The sequence below is a fragment of the Tiliqua scincoides genome, chromosome 2 (assembly GCF_035046505.1).
Source record: "Tiliqua scincoides isolate rTilSci1 chromosome 2, rTilSci1.hap2, whole genome shotgun sequence".
NCBI classification, from domain to species: Eukaryota; Metazoa; Chordata; class Lepidosauria; order Squamata; family Scincidae; genus Tiliqua; species Tiliqua scincoides.
The window spans coordinates 264,470,237-264,495,573 of record NC_089822.1 but is presented as its reverse complement, the minus strand read 5'-3'; the positions used below and the strand labels follow the sequence as shown (position 1 = coordinate 264,495,573).

Below are 25,337 nucleotides of genomic sequence, written 5' to 3'. Positions count from 1 at the left end.
ATTTGTGTCTATAAGTGGAGCAAGGAAGATAATAGGCTGAGGACATCTAGTGGTCTTAAAGAACATTGCAAACAATACAATATTTGAGTTTCAAAGGAAGGAAGAACGAAGATGGCAGGTAAGAAAGTCCAAAGTTTGCCAGCTTCAGAGATGGGATTTGAAAAATTAATACAAGAGGAAGCAGAAGGGAAAGACTGGAAACGAACTATGCAAGACAACATGGGAAAAACTGTTGGCAATGGTACAGCAACAAATAAATCAATCTGCACAGACCCAACACAGCATGGATGCTTTAACTAAACGATTAGATGAACTTAGTGGACACCTGATAGATGTGAAAATTACATCAGAAGAAAACAAACAAGAGATTGAGAGATTGGGGAAAAAGATAAGAAAAGACCAAGCTAAAATATCGGAGATAGAAGAAAATCAGCATGACGCAGAGACGTTAATAGAAACTCAGATGGATAGTGCAGCTCGAGTGGTGAGGATACAAAATATACCAGAAGAGAAAGGAGAAGATATGTCGCGACAGATTGTCAGATTAATATCAGAATGGGTTGATACACCGATGGAGAAGATACCTAAAGAACTGGATTCAGTGAGAAGAGTGAGGACATTTTATCTGAGAAAACCTGAATTACCAAGAGAAATTCATGTGAAATCTATCAGAACCTTTTACAGGGATAAATTACTGAAGGCTCCACAGGAAAAGAAATGGACAGTGGATGATAATAAAGCTAGAATTCTGAGACATGTTCCATGGAGAGTGAGGAAGAAGAGAAAAAAGAAGAATTGTCAAGGCAAGGTGTGGAGATGGACTGGTGGACGCACCTATAATTAGATTCAAGATTTGGGGGAGACAAATAAGAAGATTTCTATATGGAACAGACGCCATTTGATAGACTATTGCTAGAAACAAAAGAAAAATATACTTTAAAAAAATGTACATGTTTTTATTGGATTTTGGGATGCAAGAAGAAATAGTAAAACAATGTATGATAAAATGGGCACAAAATATAGGCCATAATATCATAACAGATCAATGGGAACAGATCTGGAAGCATCATATAAAACTTTTTAAAGCGACACATTTTAAAAACCTGAATTATTTTGTTTAAAACTATTTTAGATGTTATAGATAAAGAAAAACATGTGTATTTCGTTATTATGATTTTAATTGTAGTGAGGATTTTATGTTAGATATTGGAAGGATTTTAAAATACCATTGAAAGATGAATAGAGAAAATAATGAATGTGGTGGAAATGGACACGTTTTCAGAAAATCTGGATCAACAAAACAATGAAATCAATGAAAACCGACAAATTGAGCAATGGAAATTATTTTATGCTTGGTTGAAAATGAAGTCTTAGAAATATATGATAGGGCATTTAGATGACTGTATTACATATATACTATGATATGATATAATAGATGAATGATGAATGAAAAATGATATTAAGAGGTAAATTTAGAGGAGGAAGCAGATTTATGTAATGATTTATTAGTTTTAGGGATATATGAGGATATATGATTTCCTGCACCCCCTTTTTTGTGTAGTGAAGTTTGTTGTGTTTTTTGTGTTATGTGTTATGTGTGTTAGTTTATTTTTGTTTTTGGAAAATATATATGTATGTATGTATGTATGTATGTATGTATGTATGGATGGATGGATGATTGCTCTTTATTGTCTGCTGAGACACACACCTTGAAAGATCTCCCTGTTCTCCTCAGTTCCTTGTTTGGAAGAGATCAGCTCTCTAATGACCTCTGTGCTTCTTTTGGCTCAGAGGAGGAAGGATCCTTTTCAGCTTCAAATTCCACCTCTCTTTCTTATGATTTTTATCCTGGCTGCCTCTGTTGAAACCAAGAGCAAAAAATGTACAGTGGTTAACTCGATAAACAGTCCCATGTCTAAAATATTGTCCTCCAGTGTCCCTCCTACCCCCCCCCAATTTCCGCATGGGTTTCAGTGCTGAATGGCCCCTTCCGACCTGGCTTTTACACTGTACTTGTCAAAATCCCCACCACAGAAAGGAAGCCCTTTAAGAGCAGACCCAAAAGTTTGGCTTGGGGGGGGGGGGAGACCACAGAGTCCCTCCTAGATCCTGATATCTTTTGCAAGGGTTTCACTGCTGATTGGTCCCTTCTGGGTCCCTCTTTCCAGCCCCTCCCTTCACCAGCTGGGCTTTCAGCCTGACTGTCTCCCACCCCTCCCCCTTCTTTTCCACCCACTGCAACCTGGCACCCGCATTTGCCTCCATGCAAATGGGGGGTATCACTGTCTTCCCAGCCCCCTCCCTGCTGCCCTCCCCTGACTGTCTTTGAGCCTGGCAGTCTCCCCCCCACCCACCTGGGGGTTTCTCTCCCTCCCCTCCCCATCCTCTTCTCTTCCACCTACTTCAGCCTGCGACCCCCATTTCCCTCCATGCCCTTCCCTGGCTGTCTTTCAGTCTGGCAGTCTCCCCCCCACACACACACCCGGGGGCTCCTCTTCCTCCCCTCCCCTCCCTCTTCTCTTCCACCTACTTCAGCCTGGGACCCCCATTTGCCTCCAAGCAAACGGGGGGGGGGTGTCACTGTTTTGTCTTCCCAGCTCCCTCCCTGCTGCCTTCCTTGGCTCCCCCCCCCAAATCTGGGGGCTCCTCTCCCCTTCCCTCTTCCTTTCCACCCTTTTCAGCCTGGGACCCCCATTCTCCCCCATCCAAATGGAATGTGTTACTGTTTGTCTTTCCAGCCCCCTCCCCTGTCCCTTCACTGGCTGTCTTTGAGCCTGGCCCTCTCTGCCCACTGGGGGGCGGCCCTCCCTCCTCCCTCTTCTCTTCCACTCACTTCATCCTGGGACTCCCATTTGCCTCCATGCAAATAGAGGGTGTTACGTTTGCCTTCCCTGGCTGTCTTTGGGCCTGCCCACAGGCAGAGGAAGGGGCGGAGCAGGAAGGGGCTTGCCACTCACTCCCCTCCCCACTTCCCCCCCCAAGAATCCAGTCTCTTCTTTTAACCCTTAAAGGGCAGAGAGGAAAGGCTGCAGTAGAGGCTCTTCCAGGCCTGCAGGAATGATGAGTGGAGGGGCTGGAAGATCTTTGCAGGGAGTCTTTGCAAGCAACCCAGGGGGACCAAAGAATGTGGCACCCAGAATATGGACCTCCTTGCCCCAGGATTGGCTCAGGCCCCTGTCCCAGTCATGCTCAGGTGCCAAGGAAATCTCTAAATCTCCCGAAATCTATTCTACCCCCTTTTCAAGGCATCAGGTGCCATCATGATGTCCTGGGGCAAGGAGTTCCACAGATTAATTGCATGCTGGGTCAAGAGACATGTCCTTTTGTCCGTCCTATCTCTCTGACGCCTGCTTACCTGTCTCAGACCCCCTCCCAAGCCAAACCTGTAGCAACCAGCAATACAGTGTAACAGAGAAGGGGGGAGAAGGCAAGGAGGAGACAGGGAAAGCATGAACTTAGGGGAAAGCTTAAAAATTAACTGCTCTGCTAAATGAACTGCTCTGCTAAGATGTCAAGGTTGTCCTATCAGTTGGCAATGTTTCTTGGCAAACTAACAAAGTGTCTAGCTAGCGATCCACAAGACACCCGCAAGAGATGAACTTTAGAAGACAGCACACATTTTAATTAGATAAGCAAGCATCCTTGAACAAGTCAAAGTGAGACAAGGCTACTCCCCTTTGAAAGTAAGGAGAGGGCAAGAAGATGAAAGGGACAAAAGGCACATCTAAGTTAGCTTCCTAAACTATATTGTTCTTATCTCTCACCTGGTTCTTCAAACCATAAGCGAAGCAACAGGCTCCCAGGCTACCTGTCCAGACAGCCACCCATGTGGGAAGCCAGAGCCAAATGAAGATGAGTAGCAAGTATGAGTAGCAAGCACTTCTCCCTCTGAGGGTCCTTTTTTATACCCTTATGGTACTGTTGTACCACTACCCCGAAGGACAGCACCGGTTGGTAGACATGGGAGGGTCTGTCGGGTACCGCTGAGGCCAAACAAGCAAGACACTGAAGGGTGGAAGGCTTTGAAGGTTCTTTATTTCAGCAAAGCGCATCTGTGCGGCCTCTGGGAGACACAGCTCCAATTCAGAAGCACCCCTTCAGTGGGGTGGGACATTTTTATACATTTCAGCCACAGCTCAAAGAAAGAGTTTTCAAAAAGAGGAAGACTTTTGGGTACTTTTCCACTTTGTCCTCCTCACCCCCTTGTCCCCTCCCTGCTTCTCTGTCCTTCTCATCCCCTCACCCCCTCCCCACTTCCTGGGGACAAGGGACTTGGGTATTGCTATTGGTCCTGCTATGCTATTGGTCCTGTCTAATTTTAGCATCTTTACCGGGTCCTTCACAGTTCATCATCAGCAACTGTCTGACTTTCGGTCAGCTCGCTAGGCAATTTATCAATTTGTCAGCCAAAAGCAGTTAGTTACAAGCTTTCCCCCTAAAGTTCATGCTCTCCCTGCCTCTTCCCCTTCCATCTTTACTGTATTGAGACCATGCCTGTTCATGACTTCTACAGGTTTGACTGTAACTGCTTAAGGGGGGGGGGACCTTGAGGCAGGTTGTAGGCATCAGCTTAGTCAGTTGTCGTTATCCGCTAGGGTTAGGTTCCTGGAAAACCCAGCAGATACTGAATTAGCTGATACCAAATCATTGAGCCTATGGGGAAAATGGGGTTAGGTTCCAGGGGGCTCTTTTCACCATACACTCAATGAACTTTATGAACCAGAATCCAAATTTAAAATTTGTGGGGCTGGGTGATAGCAGGGGCTCATCTACGTCTCAAACATCTGGTGCTTCCTCCTCCATGCTGGATGTCCCTTGATGCATTGAAGGTTGTGGTGCAGGTCATGGCGATTTTTCCTTGACTCATTGAAGGTTACTTGTTCAACAACAAGGCCTTGGAGATCCCGGGGGGGGGGGGTTGCTTCACCTGTCTGCCTTCTCCACCTGTCTCTTGGCTCCTTCCCTTGGCTTGCCCCAGCCTCAGGTAGCCTTCCAGAGACCTCTCATCATCAGTCTCTCATCATCGCCAGGGTTGTGAAGGTTCAGCTGGAGTCCCCGAGATGGTGCCCAAAATGGTGGGGCAGGTCTGGAAGTGGCCACAAATGTGTCTGGCAATTCTCCAGACTCCCACAACATAATTGTACCATGCAGTAGGGAAGTGTACATAGGGCTGGCCCAGGATCTCCATGCCAGATACTGTCAGATGCCCCCACCTTTCCTAGTGATTGCCAGACTATCATCCTCCTGCTCCCTGGATTGGAAGAGAAGGTTGAAGATGGCAGAGAGGGTAGTGGATTGGGACCTGGATTGGGAGCACATGACTGTAGCCTTCCAGCCTCCTCTCCTCCATGCAGCCTTTTCTGTTTTGTTCCCGCCTTCCTTTCCAATCCAAGGAGTGGGAGGAGAAGCAGCAGTGGAGGTGAGTTGGCTGATAGAGGTGGGCATCCCCCACATCAGTCTGCTGCCTAAGGCAATTATCTCAGTTGGTCCATGGATGAACCGACACTAAACGCAGGCAAGAATTTTTTAAACCCAGAAATCCTTCATCTTAAAAACAGAATTTGAAACAAAAGCTCTCTGGAATAAAGTTGTGCTTGTCTGGGTGGCTTGTCTCGGAGCCTCTGCAGTCTCTTAGCCTCAACCTTCCTTGTGATGGTGGTGATAAGAGTGGGGTGAGGGAGAGGGGGTGTCCTGACTTCCTAAGAAAGAAGACCTGGTAGAAATGGTCTAATATTACCACCTGGATGAGGCTCTTGATCTTAACAGCAGTGTGCCCCAAGCCTTGACTGGGAAGAGCACCGATGGAACAGCCTCAGTGCCCAGCCTTTGCACCCAGGCCGTGCTAACTCCCTGCTTTTGTGCACCTTGGACTTAGATTTCCACTTGATTTATTTTGGTTGCATAAGAGCATAAGAAGAGCTGGATCAGGCCAAAGGCCCATCTAGTCCAGCTTCCTGTATCCCACAGTGGCCCACCAAATGCCCCAGGGAGCACACAAGACAACAGGCACAACCTGTGACCCGATGCCCTCCCCTGCATCTGGCAATCAGAGGCAGCCTACCTCTACTGTGCACATACCTACTATGACTTGTAACCTGTAATGAACTTTTCCTCCAGAAATTCATCCAATCCTAGATTGTGAGGTTCAGGACTTTTTTTTCTGAGAGCTCAGCATGGCTCAGGGTGAGGAAGACATTTCTTGCCATTGGGAGCACTTTCTGAGAGAGCCAAAAGCTAGTGCTCATTTGAGGGGCCTCCTGCAAGAAGGGCACTGTGGAACCATGGTGGCTGCAAGACTGTCAATGCATCCGCTCCAAAACTCTGTGAGAACCACTTAAGAACATAAGAAGAGCCCCGCTGGATCAGGCCAAAGGCCCATCTAATCCAACTTCCTGTATCTCACAGTGGCCTACCAAATGCTTCAGGGAGCACAGAAGACAACAGACACAACCTGTGTCCCAGTGCCCTCCCCTGCAGCCTGCCTCTAAAACCAAGAGCTTGCACATACTTACTATGACTTGTAACCCATAATGAACTTTTCCTCCAGAAATCCGTCCAATTCCCTCTTAAAGGCATCCAGGCAAGATGCCATCACTACTTCCTGTGGCAAGGAGTTCCACAGACTAATTACATGCCAGGTAAATAAATTCTGCAGAATTATAGGCTTGCTTCAGATGTGCTGGAGGTGGGGATTGGCTGGTCCAGATACTCCTAGATTGTGAGGTTCAGGACTTTTCTTCTGAGCGCTCAACATGGCTACCTACAAATTTTGGGAGGTGGGGGTGGGGGTGGGGATGCACTGAATTTTTCCCAGTGCTCTGCTTTGACAGCAGGTAGATATCCCCTCTTGGGCTGGCTGCACCACTGACTTTCATGGCGAGGGCAGCTCTGCCCACAGCTTCTGGGAGCTGCAGCTGCTTCCTGTGCAGATTTGAGAGGGTGTGAAATCTGGACGGAGGTGAGTGCACCTCAGAGGGGTGAAGGGGAGGCCCCGGCAGGGACTGCAAGCCCCAGGCACCTGCATATAGTCAGGGAAGTGGAGCCAACAGTGACGGGCGGAAGGAGGAGGAAGATGCCTTCCATTGCCTTTCCTCCTCACTCCCAGCCAGGGCTGGCCCAGGACCTCCTGGGGCCTGAGGGAGTAGGCCAGGCAAGAGCTTAAGAACAGCCTTACCATAATTTTTTGAGCTGAAACTGGGATCAACTGGAGTATCACCAGGCATGGGACAAACGGAAAGGGTTAAATCTCCCTGTACTGTGATCCTGGTTCTCCCTTCTGGACTCAGCTCGTGAAAGCGTCTCTCCCCAAATTACGTCTTATTCACTGGAAACAGACATCTCTACATACCAGCAATCGGACAGGGATCTACGACATGTTTGGAGAATGTAAGAATTTTCACTCATTCCTTATAGTACAGCAATGAATCCAGCCAGAGGAAGAACCATATAAATGCATAGGCTTCTCTTAAGCCTTCAGGGCCCAATCTTAACCAACTTTCCAGCACCAATGCAGCTCTGAAGTAATGAAGAACCATTCTCTTACCTAGAGGAGGCCTCTGTGACTCCCCCACCACCCCAGCACAGGATGCAAGCGTAAGCCCCACTGGCATGGCTGCATCAGCGCTGGAAAGTTGGATAGGATTGGGCCTTAAGACGCATCAAAAGAGTTTGAAGAGCTGAGTCACATGTAAGAGGAGGAATAGGGATAGGGAAATGCAGGGAAGGAAGGGAGACCTTGGAGGAAAAAGCAGCTGAAAGAAGAGATTCAAGCAAAAAAAGGGCTCAGCCTAGCCAAGGAGATGGGAGGAACTGGACCAAGCATCTGGACCAAGCAGCAAGCGATAGGAGGGGGCACACCTGGTTTCCATAGACCCCTGAGCTTTGGCCAGCCCCAGGGCAAGCCCTCACGCCAGCTCTTCCCTGCAGGTGGGAGGACCCTGCAGCCCAATGTCCTGGTCTGCTCCTGCAGTGACAGGTGTGCTTGGCCCTGCGACAAGGGGCAGGGGCAGAGACTTGCCTGCTTGCTCACCCATTGAGAAGCTTTGTTGGTCTCTCTTCTGCAGAATAAACTTGGAAGCGTTCCAATCAAAAGCTGTGGCGTTTTTTGATTTTGCCACACCAGGGATGAACCAAAGTCCCTTAGGGGCTATAGCCAGTGAGCTAACAAAAGGCCGTAATGTGGCCTGGAATGTGACTGGGGGATGACAAGCAGCATTGGTTGATCCCCTTGGTGGGACAGTCATCACGTGCGAAACAGCTGTGACTGGACCAGCCCTCTGACTGGGGTAGAATACCAGGTCTTAGCTGCAGAAAGAAAAAAAACAAAAACAGTTGTACTGAGTTCCACAATGGAATCCTGCCGGATCAGACTAAGCCTGCATCCTATTTCCTATAGCACCCAGCCAGATGCCTTCAAGAAGCCCTCAGAGTCAGCCTGAATAGTCCTTTCCTATTTGTTCCCCCAGCACCACCTTCTGCCATCTTCATCTGTGCCTCTTCTTGAAAAGAAACAGATATGAAGGAGTATCTAAGTGTCTTCAAGCACAGACAGGGTGCCTTTCTCTCCAGAAGCAACCGTAGCCTGTTCCTGGCCTACACAGAACTAAGGAGCAAAGCCGGGCAAAGTGGCACAGACGAAAAGCATGACGTACAGTCTGTGCCTTTTTTGGAACCTTCCAAAAGATAGTGATACTCCTCTACTACCTCTACGTGTAGCCATGTATACCATTCGTGTTCACCAACACGCAACACACAGGAAGAGGCCAACTCTAACCCATAAGTAGGGCTCAAAAGCAATCACCCCCTCCCCACTGTTGGCCCCCTAGCAATTGATATTCAGAGGTACACTGCCCCTGAACCTGGAGTTTCAATTTACCTATCAGTGTGTATTAGTCATACTAGATCTCTCCTACATGAATTCACTAAATTCACTCTTAAAAGCCCCTTATGTCCATGGTTATCACTGCACTGCCTGGTACTGAATTCTAAGAACAAATCATGCGAGTACCTGGTAATATGCTGTTTCTGGGGCAAAGTTATCAATAGAATTAATATTGTATTACAAACACCCTTGATAGTCACTGTTATTTTGAACTATTTACCTGTCTTTTGGAGGCTAACTGCAGGGCAGCGAAAATGGACTGTCTGCACCCTGACAATGGTAAAAAGACCAATAATGAAAAATTGGATAGATAAGTGCCATCTTTCCATCATTCAGTGGACTAAGGCCTTTTGACCCTATTGACTTTCGAGTGAATGGCCTATCGACTGTAGTTTGAGCTAAATATCCAAATTGTAATAGTTTTAGTTTGTTAACAAACCAATTAAAAAATAATGTAAACTTCAAAAACAGTTCAAACTATTTTGTATTCTCTTTTTTGTCGCTGTTGGTTCTTCATAAAATGAAAAATGGTTATTGAAACACACAAATCATATACGGTAAAGTTTATTTCTTCTGCTATGGCTCTACTTCCAAACAATTGCATTGGACAATTCTACCTCCTCTTGCAATGGGAGAGAGCAAATGAATTCTCTTTAACCACACCACTCTTAAGTGGGGAGTGGTTTCCACACCAAACACACGCCCTTCTCTACTTCAAACATGAAAATATTTATTGGGGGGTGAATAAACACAAACATTTGAGAAAACAAGTTGATTAACTATACCAGCATTTCTTAAACTGTACATAAAACAACAGTTCAAGATGTTATGAACTGAACGGCAAGACCTGGAAGCAGCTGACAAGCCGAGCCAAGTTATTCCATCTGCTTTGGCTGCCCTCCATGTGAGAGATGAAGGAGCTGCTTGTCAGCCTGTGTGGGATGCACTGAGGCCAGAAGAGAGATCAGACCAGGAAGATCCAACTGAAATGTGTGGTTCTTGAAAGAAAGAATTGTTTATGATTGTAAAAATCCCCTTGAGGGATTTAGAAACGCCTACCTATGTAAACCGCCTTGAATAAAGTCAGAGGAGTAATCCAATGACCAGAAAGGCGGTATATAAATACCTAGTTAGTTAGTTAGTTAGTTAGTTATGGATCAGGGCCAGTAGCTTGTGTGAGGAGTTAGCTTGGTCACCCCCTTAGTTCTGTGCTTCTCTTCCTCCAAAATCTTATCTGCAGGAGACTGCAATACCATAACTAACCCATGATTGCCCAATCAAGATGTTTCCAAAACTTCTCAGTTATCCAAGATCCCTTCTAGCAGAGGCAATTCCACAAAAGGTCGTTTCTGGAGCTATTTCCTGAAAGTCACTGAAGTCTGTTGATGGATGTGCACGTAAAAACTGATTTTTTTAAGCATTTCCATTTAGCAGAGAGACCCTGCAAGTTGGGCAGAAGCATTTTGTTCTGCACAGAGACCACTTCCCACAGACACTGCTAGAGAGAAATGGCCACTCATATAGCTTTGCGCTCTTACAAATCTTAGAAAAGTTGTTTTTTAATCCAAGAAAGAGCCAAAAGATTTTAGCACTATAAGTTGTTACAAAATATGGGGTTTCAGCAAAGTGGATTCTCATGTCATTTGTCAAGTGGATTTTCCATGTTCTCTAAATGCCTGATCATTCTGACTACCTTCTCCTACAATATCCTTTTCTTGCCACACAGCAGTCACCTGGCAGCTTGATAAAGTGAGTTAATTTCAGTCTTTTGGTTCTTGTCTCTTCACCTACATCTTCCAGTGTGTACAGGTGCTCATTAGGAAAGGTATTAGGATCATTAGGAAGGGTATTGAGAACAAAACGGCTAATATTATAATGCCGTTGTACAAATCTATGGTAAGGCCACACCTGGAGTAGTGTCCAGTTCTGGTCGCCGCATCTCAAAAAAGACATAGTGGAAATGGAAAAGGTGCAAAAGAGAGCGACTAAGATGATTCCTGGGTTGGGGCACCTTTCCTTATGAGGAAAGGCCACAGCGTTTGGGCCTCTTCAGCCTAGAAAAGAGACGCCTGAGGGGGGACATGATTGAGACATACAAAATTATGCAGGGGATGGACAGAGTGCATAGGGAGATGCTCTTTACACTCTCACATAACACCAGAACCAGGGAACATCCACTAAAATTGAGTGTTGGGAGAGTTAGAACAGACAAGAGAAAATATTTCCTTACTCAGCGTGTGGTTGGTCTGTGGAACTTTCTGCCACAGGATGTGGTGATGGCATCTGGCCTGGATGCCTTTAAAAGGGGATTGGACACTTTTCTGGAGGAAAAATCCATTACGGGTTACAAGCCATGATGTGTATGCGCAATGTCCTGATTTGAGAAATGGGCTATGTTAGAAGGCCAGATGCAAGGGAGGGCACCAGGATGAGGTGTCTTGTTATCTGGTGTGCTCTCTGGGGCATTTGGTGGGCCGCTGTGAGATACAGGAAGCTGGACTAGATGGGCCTATGGCCTGATCCAGGGGGGCTGTTCTTATGTTTCTCCCCTCTGTGGATCCTTTGATGCTTAGTCAGCTGTGAGCTCTGACTGAAGTTCTTTCCACACTCCAAGCACTGATATGGTTTCTCCCATGTATGGGTCCTTTGATGCACAGTCAGGCTTGAGTTCATCCTGAAGCTCTTTCCACACTCCAAGCACTGATACGGTTTCTCCCCTGTGTGAGTTCTCTTATGCACAGTCGTGTCTGAGCTCTGACTGAAGCTCTTTCCATACTCCAAGCATTTATACGGCTTCTCTCATGTGTGAATTCTTTGATGCACACTCAACTCTGAGCTCTGACTGAAGCTCTTTCCACACTCCAAGCATTGATATGGTTTCTCTCCTGTGTGGGTCCTTTGATGCTTAGTGAGTTGTGAGCTCTGACTGAAGCTCTTTCCACACTCCAAGCACTGATATGGTTTCTCCCCTGTGTGGGTCCTTTGATGCGAAGTCAGGTATGAGCGCTGACTGAAACTCTTTCCACACTCCAAGCACTGATACGGTTTCTCCCCTGTGTGGGTTCTCTTATGCACAGTCGTGTCTGAGCTCTGACTGAAGCTCTTTCCATACTCCAAGCATTTATATGGCTTCTCTCATGTGTGAATTCTTTGATGCACACTCAACTCTGAGCTCTGACTGAAGCTCTTTCCACACTCCAAGCATTGATATGGTTTCTCTCCTCTGTGGGTCCTTTGATGCTTAGTGAGTTGTGAGCTCTGACTGAAGCTCTTTCCACACTCCAAGCATTGATATGGTTTCTCCCCTCTGTGAATCCTTTGATGCAAAGTCAGCTGTGAGCTCCTACTGAAGCTCTTTCCACACTCCAAGCACTGATATGGTTTCTCCCCTGTGTGGGTCCTTTGATGCGAAGTCAGGTATGAGCGCTGACTGAAACTCTTTGCACACTCCAAGCATTGATATGGTTTCTCCCCTCTGTGAATCCTTTGATGCAAAGTCAGCTGTGAGCTCCTACTGAAGCTCTTTCCACACTCCAAGCACTGATATGGTTTCTCCCCTGTGTGGGTCCTTTGATGCGAAGTCAGGTATGAGCGCTGACTGAAACTCTTTGCACACTCCAAGCATTGATATGGTTTCTCCCCTCTGTGAATCCTTTGATGCATAGTCAGCTGTGAGTTCCTACTGAAGCTCTTTCCACACTCCAAGCATTGATATGGTTTCTCCCCTGTGTGGGTCCTTTGATGCAAAGTCAGGTGTGAGCTCCCCCTGAAGCTCTTTCCACACTCCAAGCATTGATGTGGTTTCTCCCCTGTGTGGGTTCTTTGATGCACAGTTAGGGTTGAGCTGTGACTGAAGTTCTTTCCACACTCCAAGCATTGATACGGTTTCTCCCCTGTGTGGATTCTTAGATGCACAGTAAGTTTTCCACTTTCAGTGAAACTCTTTCCACACTCCAAGCATTGATATGGTTTCTCCCCTGTGTGGATCCTTTTATGCTTAGTCAGCTTTGAGCTCCTACTGAAGCTCTTTCCACACTCCAAGCATTGATATGGTTTCTCCCCTGTGTGGGTTCTTTGATGCACAGTCAGTGTTGAGCTGTCACTAAAGCTCATTCCACACTCCAAGCATTGATATGGTTTCTCCCCTGTGTGGGTCCTTTGATGCTTAGCCAGGTATGAGCTTCTACTGAAGCTCTTTGCACACTCCAAGCATTGATATGGTTTCTCTCCTCTGTGGGTCCTTTGATGCTTAGCCAGGTATGAGCTCCTACTGAAGCTCTTTGCACACTCCAAGCATTGATATGGTTTCTCTCCTCTGTGGGTCCTTTGATGCTTAGCCAGGTATGAGCTCCTACTGAAGCTCTTTCCACACTCCAAGCACTGATATGGTTTCTGCCCTGTGTGGATTTTTTGATGGAAACTCAGGTATGAGCTCACACTGAAGCACTTTCCACACTCCAAGCATTGATATGGTTTCTCCCCTGTGTGGGTCCTTTGATGCAAAGTCAGCTGTGAGCTCTGACTGAAGTTCCTTCCACACTCCAAGCACTGATATGGTTTCTCCCCTGTGTGGGTCCTCTGATGCTTAGCCAGGTATGAGCTTCTACTGAAGCTCTTTCCACACTCCAAGCATTGATATGGTTTCTCCCCTGTGTGTGTCCTTTGATGCAAAGTCAGCTGTGAGCTCTGACTGAAGCTCTTTCCACACTCCAAGCACTGATAGGGTTTCTCCCCTGTGTGGGTCCTTTGATGCAAAGTCAGCTGTGAGCTCTGACTGAAGCTCTTTCCACACTCCAAGCACTGATATGGTTTCTCCCCTGTGTGGGTCCTTTGATGCAAAGTCAGCTGTGACCTCCTAATGAAGCTCTTTGCACACTCCAAGCATTGATATGGTTTCTCCCCTGTGTGGGTTTTTTGATGGAAACTCAGGTATGAGCTCCTACTGAAGCTCTTTCCACACTCCAAGCATTGATATGGTTTCTCCCCTGTGTGGGTTCTCTGATGCACAGTCAGTGTTGAACTCTCACTAAAGCTCTTTCCAGACTCCAAGCACTGATATGGTTTCTCCTGTGTGTGGGTCCTTTGATGCTTAGCCAGGTATGAGCGCCTATTGAAGCTCTTTCCACACTCCAAGCATTGATATGGTTTCTCCCCTGTGTGGGTTCTTTGATGCACAGTCAATTCTGAGCGCTGACTGAAGCTCTTTCCACACTCCAAGCACTGATATGGTTTCTCCCCTGTGTGGGTCCTTTGATGCAAAGTCAGGTGTGAGCTCTGACTGAAGCTCTTTCCACACTCCAAGCATTGATATGGTTTCTCCCCTGTGTGGATCCTTTGATGCAATGTCAGGTTTGTGCTCTGACTGAAGCTCTTTCCACACTCCAAGCATTGATATGGTTTCTCCCCTCTGTGGATCCTTTGATGCTTAGTGAGTTGTGAGCTCTGACTGAAGCTCTTTCCACACTCCAAGCATTCATAGGGTTTCTCCCCTGTGTGGGTTCTTTGATGCACAGTCAATTCTGAGTGCTGACTGAAGCTCTTTCCACACTCCAAGCATTGATATGGTTTCTCCCCTGTATGGGTCCTTTGATGCACAGTAAGTTTTCCACTTTCAGTGAAGCTCTTTGCACACTCCAAGCATTGATATGGTTTCTCCCCTGTGTGGGTCCTTTGATGCAAAGTCAGGTGTGAGCTCTGAGTGAAGCTCTTTCCACACTCCAAGCATTGATATGGTTTCTCCCCTGTGTGGGTTCTTTGATGCACAGTCAGGTGTGAGCTGCAACTGAAGCTCTTTCCACACTCCAAGCATTGATATGGATTTTCCCCTGTGTGGGTTCTTTGATGTCTTCTTAGTTGTGATTTACTGCTGAAGATCTGTGCACATTGGGGACTCTTCTCCTTCCTCTTTCCAATTCCATTTTGTGATGTAACTGGGATGACACTGAAATCTCCATTCTGATGAATATCAGAGTCATTTTTCCATTTCTCTTTCTCGTTTCCCTTCTGCATCTTTGATCTTTTCTGATGTGCAGGTTTCTCCCTTTTGCGTATCTTCCCTGTGTGGATTTTGCTGAGTTTAGTAATGTTGGATGTACAACTGATTCTCTCCTGGTGAAATGGAAGCCTCTTCTCTTCCCTTTGAGATGTTCCTGCTTGATCAGGATTTCATGTCCCTCATAACCCTGATAAACACCTCAGTGAGGGTCTAATCCTTTCCTATTTTCCATTGCTGGCGCAGCCATGCTGCATCCTGTGGTAAGGAGGCAGTTGCACAGCCCTCCTCAAGATGTTTGTTCCCTTACCTCGGTGCTGGAAAGTTGAATAGATTTGGGCCCTGAGTACTCCAGACAGGAGCTGGGCTTCCCTCCTGCCTCACCGATCCATCCTGGTCTCTAAAAGTCACTTCCTGCAGGTCACATGTAGTTGTTTCCAGGGACAGCCCACATGGCTCCCTCTGGTCTTCACTGTCTTCTCTGTAGCTTGCTGCAAGGAGAGGGAAACTTGTTTAGCAGCACAATAGAGAAACGGGACCTCAAACACACACATCTAGGTGTATATACTCAGAAGTAAACCCCAGTGGGTTCAGTGGCACTGACCTCTTTCCTTGTCTACACTGGGGCTTTTCGATGAATGTGTTTTTTAAAACCACGGCAATAAATACTGAATGAGCTTGAGCACTAACAAACAAATAAGCCTGGAGGGACAGTTCCACGTAAGCTGGAGATCAGCCAGGGCACGTCTGCAAAACCCTCTTTCGATGGTGCTTGTGCTGGTGTCAGGACACGCTCAGACAAACCTCTATTAGGATAAAGCAGTTACTGCACCCACCTGAAAGGAGAAACAGGCAGGAGGCAGCCTAGGACAGAAGAGAAGATCTGGGAGGAGAACGACTGAAACTACGGGTTCCAAGAGTTGAGTGGAATATTCCTCTACAACAGTGGTTCCCAAACTTGCTAGCACCAGGACACACTTTTTTAAAACGACACTCTATTGGGACCCACTTAGCTTTGAGACTAAAAAAATGTTTCACTTTACCACCCGCTCATACTTCTGTCTTTACTCCATCTACTATTGTTGGGGGAGGGGACGACCACCTGCTGGAGCACTGTTGAGTTCCACAGTCATCGGATCTGACTGGTGGCCTTGCATTCCTGTTTGCTTTGGACCAAGGCATAATAATAATAATATAATATACAGTATTTATATACCGCCTTTCTTGGTCTTTATTCAAGACTTTATTCAAGGCGGTTTACACAGGCAGGCTTATTAAATCCACGCAGGGATTTTTACAAATTGAAAGAAGGTTCTGTCTTTCAAGAACCACCACATTCAAGCTGTTACACTCCGATCTGGTTTAACATTCTGGCCTCCATCTTCCCACGCTCCGAGCAGATGGAACAGCTCAGCTGCAGCTTGCCAGCTGCATCAAGGTCGCACGGTGCCGGTGGCCTCGAACTGGCGACCTTGTGGATGTTAATCTTCAGGCAAATGGAGGCTCTACCCTCTAGACCAGACCTCCTGCCCCTACTCCTGCCCCTACATGGTCACCTACTCATGAGTAAGCGCGTACATGCTTCTCCATTTTTGTTTTCATAGGGCTCAATACATTTTCCTTGTCAGCTATCAGCTTGTCAGTTTCACAACCCACCAAAAATTTACACTAAGCTCCAATATTTGCTCTCTGTTTACTCTCTCTCTTAGGTGTGGAGAGTCCCTTGACACCTCAGGAAAGAGGATGTAAGGGGTCAGGGCCTCTAGGCTCCAGTCTACTCACAGGACGGCGGTCTTGTGGGGTGGATAGGAGCCGTGCTGTACACAGACAGATGCAGATTCTTGGAAAAGGCCTCCATTTCCAAGACCAGCTGGGTAGCCCCCCTTTTTCTTCTGCATTAGAAGCAGTTTTAGAAGGTGGCGATAGGAAGACAGACTCTGACTTCAAAGTATTAAGTTCTCAAAACTCAAGAAACTGGCATCGCTAGAAGAAATAGAGTTGGTGGTGATTCATTTACAAGCTTGGACTTTAAAGTGACCTGCACTTTAAAGAGAAGAGAAGAAATATATGCTACTTGGGGATTGGGATAACTGTGGGGGGATTGGAAATGATGTGGTTGTTTTATTTTTAAGAGGAAGAAGGAGGGAAGGATACATGATGACACAAAAAAAGGAATTCACCAAAATTCCTAAAGCAACATCCCCCTCACTAGCATCTTCTGCACTGACCAATTTGACACAGGGGAAAGCAGCTGAAACTAGAGGAGACGGCCAGGTTGGGATGATGGAATTTTTGAAGGAGCAGAAAGAGGATATGACACAAAGAAAGTGGATATTAGCCAAATTAAAGAGAATGTCAAAACTTTGGAACAGAATGTTAAAAAACAGTTTGACCAATCCGTAGACTGGATGAATGAATTGGTACAAATTACGAAAAATACACAAAAGCAGGTAAATAAGAATAAGAGTGAACTGAAGAAGTTGAAATTAGGAAGCAAAGTACATGAACAGAAGATGGAAAAAATGGAAGAAACAATAATGGAAATGAGAACCCAATCCTGTGGTTCGCGCTGCGCCTCGGCGGTGCGGACCACAGTCGCAAATGTGCCATAAGGCACATGTGCAGAGCTCACCGCCGGACTCCCACCAGAGGTGGCTCAGCTCCGGCCAACACTGAGCCACCGCCTGGTGCGCGGCCGCATTCCGCAGCTCAGCAGTGCCTGTGACCGCCAGGCTGCAGAACGGAGAACGGGGCGGGTATGGGGGCGTTCCGGGGGGCGAGGAAGCCATTGTGACACGGGGAGGGGGCAGGGAGGCCGGCGTGACGTGGAGAGGGGGCGCGGAGGCCGGCGTGACGTGGAGAGGGGGGCGTGCCCAGGGGCAGGCAGGAGGAGGATCCGTGGAGCTCCGCTTCGCAGTATCCTAGGCGCTCATGGAGGCTGCGTGCCTTACACGAGCGCCTTTACTTTAGCGTTGCCAGAGAGTACTCCCATTGCGGGGCTGCCTCCCTTACCAGGGGGAATGGGATGAACGTCCCCTACTCCCAAGGTGCCTCCCGCTGTAGCGCGGGAGGCTCTGGATTCGGCGGCAGCCTTCGTGGTGCCGCCGAGCGGGGCTTCCCGGGCAGCTCGGGATTGGGCTGCCCCTTAGGATTGGGCAGTCAGACAGCAGAATTTGGAATTGGAAGCCAGTGTGATGAAGCTGGAATTGGAAAAAGCGCAGTACCTGATTCGCATTCAGAACTTTCCAGAACAAAAAGAGGAGAAAGTAAAGGACAGAATCCAAGAGTGGCTAATGGAACAGACAGAGTTAGAGAGAGAAATTATTGAAGAAGGAATAGAAACCACTTGTAGATTGAACTCTAATGATGCAAGGATACACAAACTACCTAGAGCACTCATAATAACATTTACACAAAGAAGAACCAGGGACACGATTCTGCAGAGGCGAGAGGATAAACCAAGAAAGGCAGAAGGAAATCATGTTAGAATTTTGAGAGAAATTCCTTGGCAGATTCAACAAAAGAGAATCCCATGTAGAAATTTTGCGGCTATATTAAGAAGGAATGGGGTTAAATATAGAAGGCAGATTCCAGAAAGAATGACTTTTTACTTCAAGATGAAACTGATGCCTGCGTACCTGTCTCAGACCCCTCTCTCCTTCCAGAGAAGGAACCTGTAGCAACCATCAATACAGAGTAGCAGAGATGGGGGGGTGGGATAAAGACAGGGAAAGCATGAATTCAGGGGAAAGCTAAAAACTGACTGCTTTGCTAGAATGTCAAGGTAATCTTATCAATGGCAAATCTACAGCTGACAAGTTAACAAAGTGCCCAGCTAGCTAACCACAAGCCAGATATATGGAAGAGATGACCTTTAGATGACAGCACAAATTAGACAAAATTAGAAAAGCAAGCATCCTCGGAACAGTCAAAGTGAGACAAGGCCACTTCCCTTTACAAAGTGAGGAGGGAGCAAGAAGATGAGAGGGACAAAGTGGAAAAGTACCAGAAAACTTCCCCTTTTGGAGACTCTTTGTTTGAATAACAACTGGAATGTATAAATGTGTCACAGCCCACTGGAGGGTGCCTTTTGAATTTGAGCTGAGGCTCCCAGGGGCCGCAGGAACGCCTTGCTGAAATAATGAACAGCAAATCTTCTGCTGACAAGTTAACAAAGTGCCAGACATATGGTCTCAGCGGCACTGGACAGAACCCACCCCGTCTACCAACTGGCTCTGCCATTCGGGGCAGGGGTACGACAAAACGTTATAATATTAATTCTATAATGAAGATGGAAGAATTTATGGAAAGACAAAGAGAAGATTAAGGTGAGATCTCAAGTGATGGAGCCCTCTGGGAACAGATCTCCCAACCCTCCCAACACTCAATTTTAGTGGATGTCCCCTGGTTCTGGTGTTGTGTGAGAGTGTAAAGAGCATCTCTCTATCCACTTTATCCTTCCCATGCATAATTTTGAATGTCTCAATCATGTCCCCCTCAGGCGTCTCTTTTCTAGGCTGCAGAGGCCCAAATGCCGTAGCCTTTCCTCATAAAGAAGGTGCCCCAGCCCAGTCATCATCTTAATCGCTCTCTTTTGCACCTTTTCCATTTCTGCTACGTCCTTTTTGAGATGTGGCGACCAGATCTGGACACAATACTCCAGGTGTGGCCTTACCATCGATTTGTACAATGGCATTATAATATTAGCCGTTTTGATCTCCACAGAGACGCGATGAGAGACTTACTCTTCTGTCCATCATTCTTTTCCTGCATTTCTTCCCATTTTCCAACCAGAGCAAATCAAGCAGAGTAGAAAAGTGTTTTGGATATTGGATATTACATTTCTGGGTTTTCAAAAGGCGTTCAACACGGTCCGTCAACAAAAGCTGCTGAGAAAACTCCGCAGTCAGGGAAGGGCAGGGTAAGAAATATTTTCTTGTCTGCAGCGAAGAGGGCAAATTCCATGCTTGGGATCATTAGAAAAGGCATTGAGAATAAGACGGCTAATATTGTAATGCCATTGTACAAATAGATGGTAAGGCCACACCTGGAGTGTTGTGTCCAGTTCTGGTTGCCGCATCTCAAAAAGGATATAGTGGAAATGGAAAAGGTGCAGAAGAGAGCAACCAAAATGACTGCCGGGCTGGGGCACCTCCCTTATGAGTAAAGGCTCCAGCATTTGTCTCTTCAGTCTAGGACAGTGGTTCCCAACCTGTGGTCCCTGGACCACAGGTGGTCCGCGAGACCCTGAAAAGCAGTCCACGAGGTTTCAAGAGAAAAAAAAAAGATCATCTTCCATCACTTCCAGTGCCCTGCCAAGCAAGCACTCCCCCATGGACCACCTGAATGTTGGCTGTGGCTGTGGGGGGTCCTCTGCCTTCTCTGGCAGGCCATGGCGAGTGCTTGCTCAGGAGATGCTTCCCAGAGAGGGTGGAGAACTGACCGCTCGTAACCACAGTTTGTGCTTCCAGTGTCTCATTGTGTACTCCCCCATGGACTACCAAATTTAGTTGTATTTTTAATGTGCAGGGCGTGGGGTGGGGTTGCATGGTGTTTCATGACGATTCCAATTTTTCCCTCAGTGGTCCATGGGCTCCAAAAGGTTGGGAACCACTGGTCTAGAAAAAAGGCACCTGAGGGAGACATGATTGAGACATATAAAATTATGCAGGGGATGGATAGATGGAGGTTCTTTTCCCTCTCGCACAGCATCAGAACCAGGGGACATCCACTAAAACTGAGTGTTGTGCATTTGGACAGACAAACGAAAATATTTCTTTACCCAGCATGTAGTTAGTCTGTGGAACTCTTTCCCACAGGATGTGGTGATGGCATGTGCCTAGATGCCTTTAAAAGGGGACTGGACAAATTTCTGGAGAAAAAGTTCATCATGGGTTACAAGCCAAGATGGGTATGTGCAACCTCCTGCTTTTAGAACTAGGCTATTTCAATACGCCAGATGCCAGGGAGGGCACCAGGATGCAGGTCTCTTGTCTTCTGTGCTCCTTGGGGCATCTGGTGGACCATTGTGATCAGTGGCGTAGCTAATGATTGTTGCATAAAAGTGATGCCCCAGAAGTGATGTCACAAATGGAAGTGATGTCATATCCAGGCTTTTAAAAACATGAAAATAAGGAGAGTGCCTGCCTCCTCTCCCCAGAAGCTTGCCACACACTTGCTTTCCTGCCTCCCCCCCAGCCAGTGGCATAGCTAAGGCATCTATCTGCTCCCCCAGGTCAAAGAAGATTTTGTAGCCCCCTAGGACAAAAACAAATTTAATTAATGAAGTAAATAAATAAAAAGCATGCCCCTTATTAGTTAGAAACACTGTACTGTGGTGAAGAGGGACAGTTATTCTCCCCTGCTGAATATAAGAGGAGCACCACTTGAAAAAGTGCCTCTACCCAGTTAAAAGGGGTACTTATGTTATGATACATGGAAATGAGAGCTGACTCATATTAACACCTTATTGGTTCCATGTTGTATCATAACAGCATCTCATTGGCTCTTAAAACAATTAGGGTGCAATCCTGACTCCTTATGTCAGTGCTTTCCAGCACTGACATAAGGGCCATGCAGCTCTGAGGTAAGGGAACAAACATGCCCTTACTCTGAGGAGGCCTCCATCAGTGACACCTAACTGCAGGATGCAGCACACCGTCCATTGGCACCGCTATGCCAGTCCTGGAAAGCACTGACATAAGGCATTAGGATTGTGCCCTTAGTCTCATAGATCTGTTTTGAGTTAAGAAATCCACTTTTTGTTCCATAATGCAGTTGTGTTTTCCTTTTCTGATTAATTGGTCATAACTTTTGATAGAATACAGATATTCCAGTGAGGTTTGTTTCATTGCATTTTGCATTAAATTACCTTTCCAAAGATATATAACATGATGGTATTATTCTTACATAATAATTTTTTTCACAATTTTGGCCACGAGTGTCAAGCTCAGCTTGTTGCCCCCCTAAAGCTGGATGCCTGGTGCAACTGCTACCCCCTCCACACCCTTAGCTATGCCACTGACTGTGATATACAGGATGCTGCACTAGATGGATCTTTGGCCTGATCCAGTGGGGCTGTTCTGATGTTAGGTGTGGTGCCCTAAATGTGCCCATTGCAGCTGCAGGGGCTGAAAGCTGGTTGGATGCAGCAGAGATGTCTTGGCACTTTGGTCCTAAGTGGAATGAGACACCAGCACCCCCACCCTGCTGAGACACACACCTTGAAAGATCACCCGGCTTTGCTTTGTCCTCCTCTGTTCCTTGTCTGGAAGAGATCAGTTCTCTAACGACTTCTATGCTTCTTTTGGATCAAGCAAGGAAGCATCCTCTTCAGCTTCAAATTCTGCCTCTCTTTCTTATGATTTTTATGCCAACTGCATCTGTTGAAACCAAGAGGAAAAACGTACAATAGTTAAAACAATCAACAGTCCCAGGGCTAAAATACTGTCCTCCAGTGTCCCTCCTACACCCCCCCTTTTCTGCATGGGTTTCAGTGCTGAATGGCCCCTTCTGGCCCTCTCTGTTTCAGCTTTTAAATTGCCCATGTCTAAACCCACACCACAGGAACTGAGAGCAGACCCATAGCTTAGCATGCAATGGGGAGGCGCTGCAGTTGGTCTTCTTCTCAGCCACCTCCCCTTTCCCTCCACTGGCTGGGCTTCCAATCCGGGCATCTCCACCCACAAGGTGGGGGGGAGCTTCTCCTTTCTACCCACCTCTGCCCTGGGACTCCCCCTTCACCACAACTGCATTTGGACTCAGCAGAGGGGCTGAGGTGGTGAGTCCATGTCTGCTGAGTCCACATGTTTGCTGGGGTGGAGGAGGCAAAGGAAGGGGCTTCCCAACTCACTCACATCCCCTCCCCTTTTTGCTCTTCTAGGAATCCAGAGTAGCTTACACCACAGAGTAAGGCTTAGATTTTTGCAGAGGATCCCAAGTGAGGAGGCACATCACCTCTGGGCAACCCTCCTCCTCTTCCCAGGGAGCTGCTGAAAGGATCCTTTTTGGCTGCAAACTTCAGCTCTCTTTCCTATGATGTTTATCCCACTTGCCTCTGTTAAAGCAAAGAGACCTGCAATGATTCAAGCAATAAACAGTATCAAAGATCCAGCATGCATGAAAAAGACAACAGAGTTCAAAAGCACCCATCGCCACAGTTTCAGGAACAGTTCGGGGCTCCAGAACCTGCTCTCCAGGGTCCCCTCCACACCCCACAGTTTTCTGCAAGGGTTTCACTGCTGAAGGGCCCCTGCTGGTCCTCCCTGTTCCACTGTCCCTGCCAAAACCCCCACCAGAAAATCAAGCCATCCCAGAGCAGAACCAAAGTTTTGGATGCAAATTGGGGGGGGACGGGGACAGTCACTGCTCCTCTTCTCAGCCCCCCCTTTCCCTTCAAAAGCTAGGCTTTCAGTTTGGCTGCCTCTGACCCCTGGGGGCTCCTCTCCCACCCCTCTTGATTCCTTCCTACCACTGCAGTCCTGGGACGCCCCCCCTTTGCAGCATGGGAGGGGGAGCTGCTGACTCAGACACTTGAGCAGAGGAGGCAAAGGAAGGGGCAGAGCAGGAAGTGGGTTCCCACCCCCTTCTGCTCCTCTGGGAAGAGGAAGGTCTCTTTGCAGGTCGTCTAAGTCTGGAACCCCCAACTCCCAGGTGGGGCAGGAGGTGCATCTCCTCCAGCTGGGCATCCCCTTCTCCGCCCCCATTCCTCCAATGCAAGCTAATCATCTCCTCTCCCCCACCCAGGCTGCAGGTGGCTCTTCCAGGGTCTCTTTCCCCAGCATGATGTCCTGTCCCTGAGTCCAGGAGGTTGGAAAGTCTTTGCAGGGGCTCTTCAGCAGCATTCCAGTGAGCCCAGTGCATGCTGGCTCTTGAAGTCCTTCCTTTCCTCCTTTCCAAGATACAGAGCATCCTGGGAGTTGTAGTTTTACCTTTTGCCTTGTCCCTGTGCTGAAAAACTCTTCAGCTGCCCTGCTGCTTTGGGAAAATCTGGTGTATTCTGATGCACTCAATGGAACTAGATCCAAAGGGGGAGTTAAAACTCTTGGTGCATTTAGCAGTTGTGCAGCCAAGAGAATTAGAAAAGGCATTGAGAACAAAGCAGCTAATATTACAATGCCCTTGTACAAATCGATGGTAAGGCCACACCTGGAGTATTGCGTCCAGTTCTGGTTGCCGCAGACCGCCTGGGAATACCGGGGTGCTGTAGGCTTGTACCATAGTCTTTCGAGACTGAAGGTTGCCAACCATCTCAAAAAGGACATAGTGGAAATGGGAAAGGTGAAAAGAGGGCAACTAACATGATTCCTGTTCTGGGGCACCTTCCTTATGAGGAAGACTAAAGAAAATATTTCTTTACTCAGTGTGTGGTCAGTCTGGATGCCTTTAAAAGGGGATTGGACAAGTTTCTGGAGGAAAAGTTCATTATGGGTTACAAGCCATGATGTGTATGTAGAACCTCCTGATTTTGGAAATGGGCTGTGTCAGAATGCCAGATGCAAGGGAGGGCACCAGAATGAGGTCTCTTGTTATCTGGCGTGCTCCCTGGGGCATTTGGTGGGCCGCTGTGAGATACAGGAAGCTGGACTAGATGGGCCTATGGCCTGATCCAGTGGGGCTGTTTTTATGTCTGGCTTCCTTTTCTGGCCAAGGGGCACCTTTCAGCCGGCAAATGCCTCCAAAGGAGACAGTGTATTCTGCATTGTCTGCTATAGTGCCAGGGGACAGTCAGGAACAGCATCGTCAGTGAAGAAGGCCAGTTCCATGCTTGGGTTCATTAGAAAAGGCATTGGGAATAAGACGGCTAATATTATAATTCCGTTGTACAAAGGCCACACCTGGAGTGTCGTATCCAGTTCTGGTTGCCACATCTCAAAAAGGACACAGTGGAAATGGGAAAAGTGCAAAAAAGGGGTGGTGCCGCATTCTGTGTGCTCCGGGCAGCTGTTGGCAGCTCCTTCCCCTGGGTAAACTCAGTAGCCCCGCAATGGGGCTACTTGATCAAGAGCCTCCATGTTGGGCGGTGAGCTCCAGCCTCCCTCCCTCCCACTCCCTTCTCCCAGCAAGCCGCCCCCCACCCTCTCCCTGCTTCCTCCCTCCCATGAACGCCTCCTCCCGCCTCCCCTCATGCTCTGTTTCTGTGTCTGGTTCCAGCATGGCTGTGTCGTTTCACCAAACATGCCTGGTATGCTCAAAGGGCTTATGCCTTGTAAGAGGCAGGCCCATATATATTATAGGAGTTCTAGGTATTTTATGTTAATGAGGGCCCAATCCTTGCCAACTTTCCAGTGCAGCTGCTTGGTAAGGGTACAAATGTTTCCTTACCTTGAGGAGCCCTCCATGACTGTCCCTCCACAGCAGGATGCAACGCCCACCCCACTGGCACAGCTCCATCAGTGCTGGAAAGTTGGGTAGGATATGGCCTTGAGTGTCTGTGTGAAGTCTCTGTGGGTCTTCACCTCATCT

The 25,337-nt window shown here is 47.4% G+C and overlaps 1 protein-coding gene across 1 annotated transcript in view; it reads right to left on the bottom strand.

Moving 5' to 3' along the window:
• LOC136639152 (uncharacterized) overlaps positions 1 to 23,692 on the bottom strand; it is a 140,982-nt gene extending 117,290 nt beyond the window's left edge. Inside the window, 4 exon segments of the mRNA XM_066613163.1 lie at positions 11,396 to 15,364; positions 22,096 to 22,255; positions 22,774 to 22,947; positions 23,615 to 23,692. Coding sequence (XP_066469260.1) covers positions 11,396 to 14,890 — 3,495 coding nt within the window. The 5' untranslated portion in view covers positions 14,891 to 15,364; positions 22,096 to 22,255; positions 22,774 to 22,947; positions 23,615 to 23,692.
• Between the last annotated feature and the right edge of the window lie 1,645 nt (positions 23,693 to 25,337).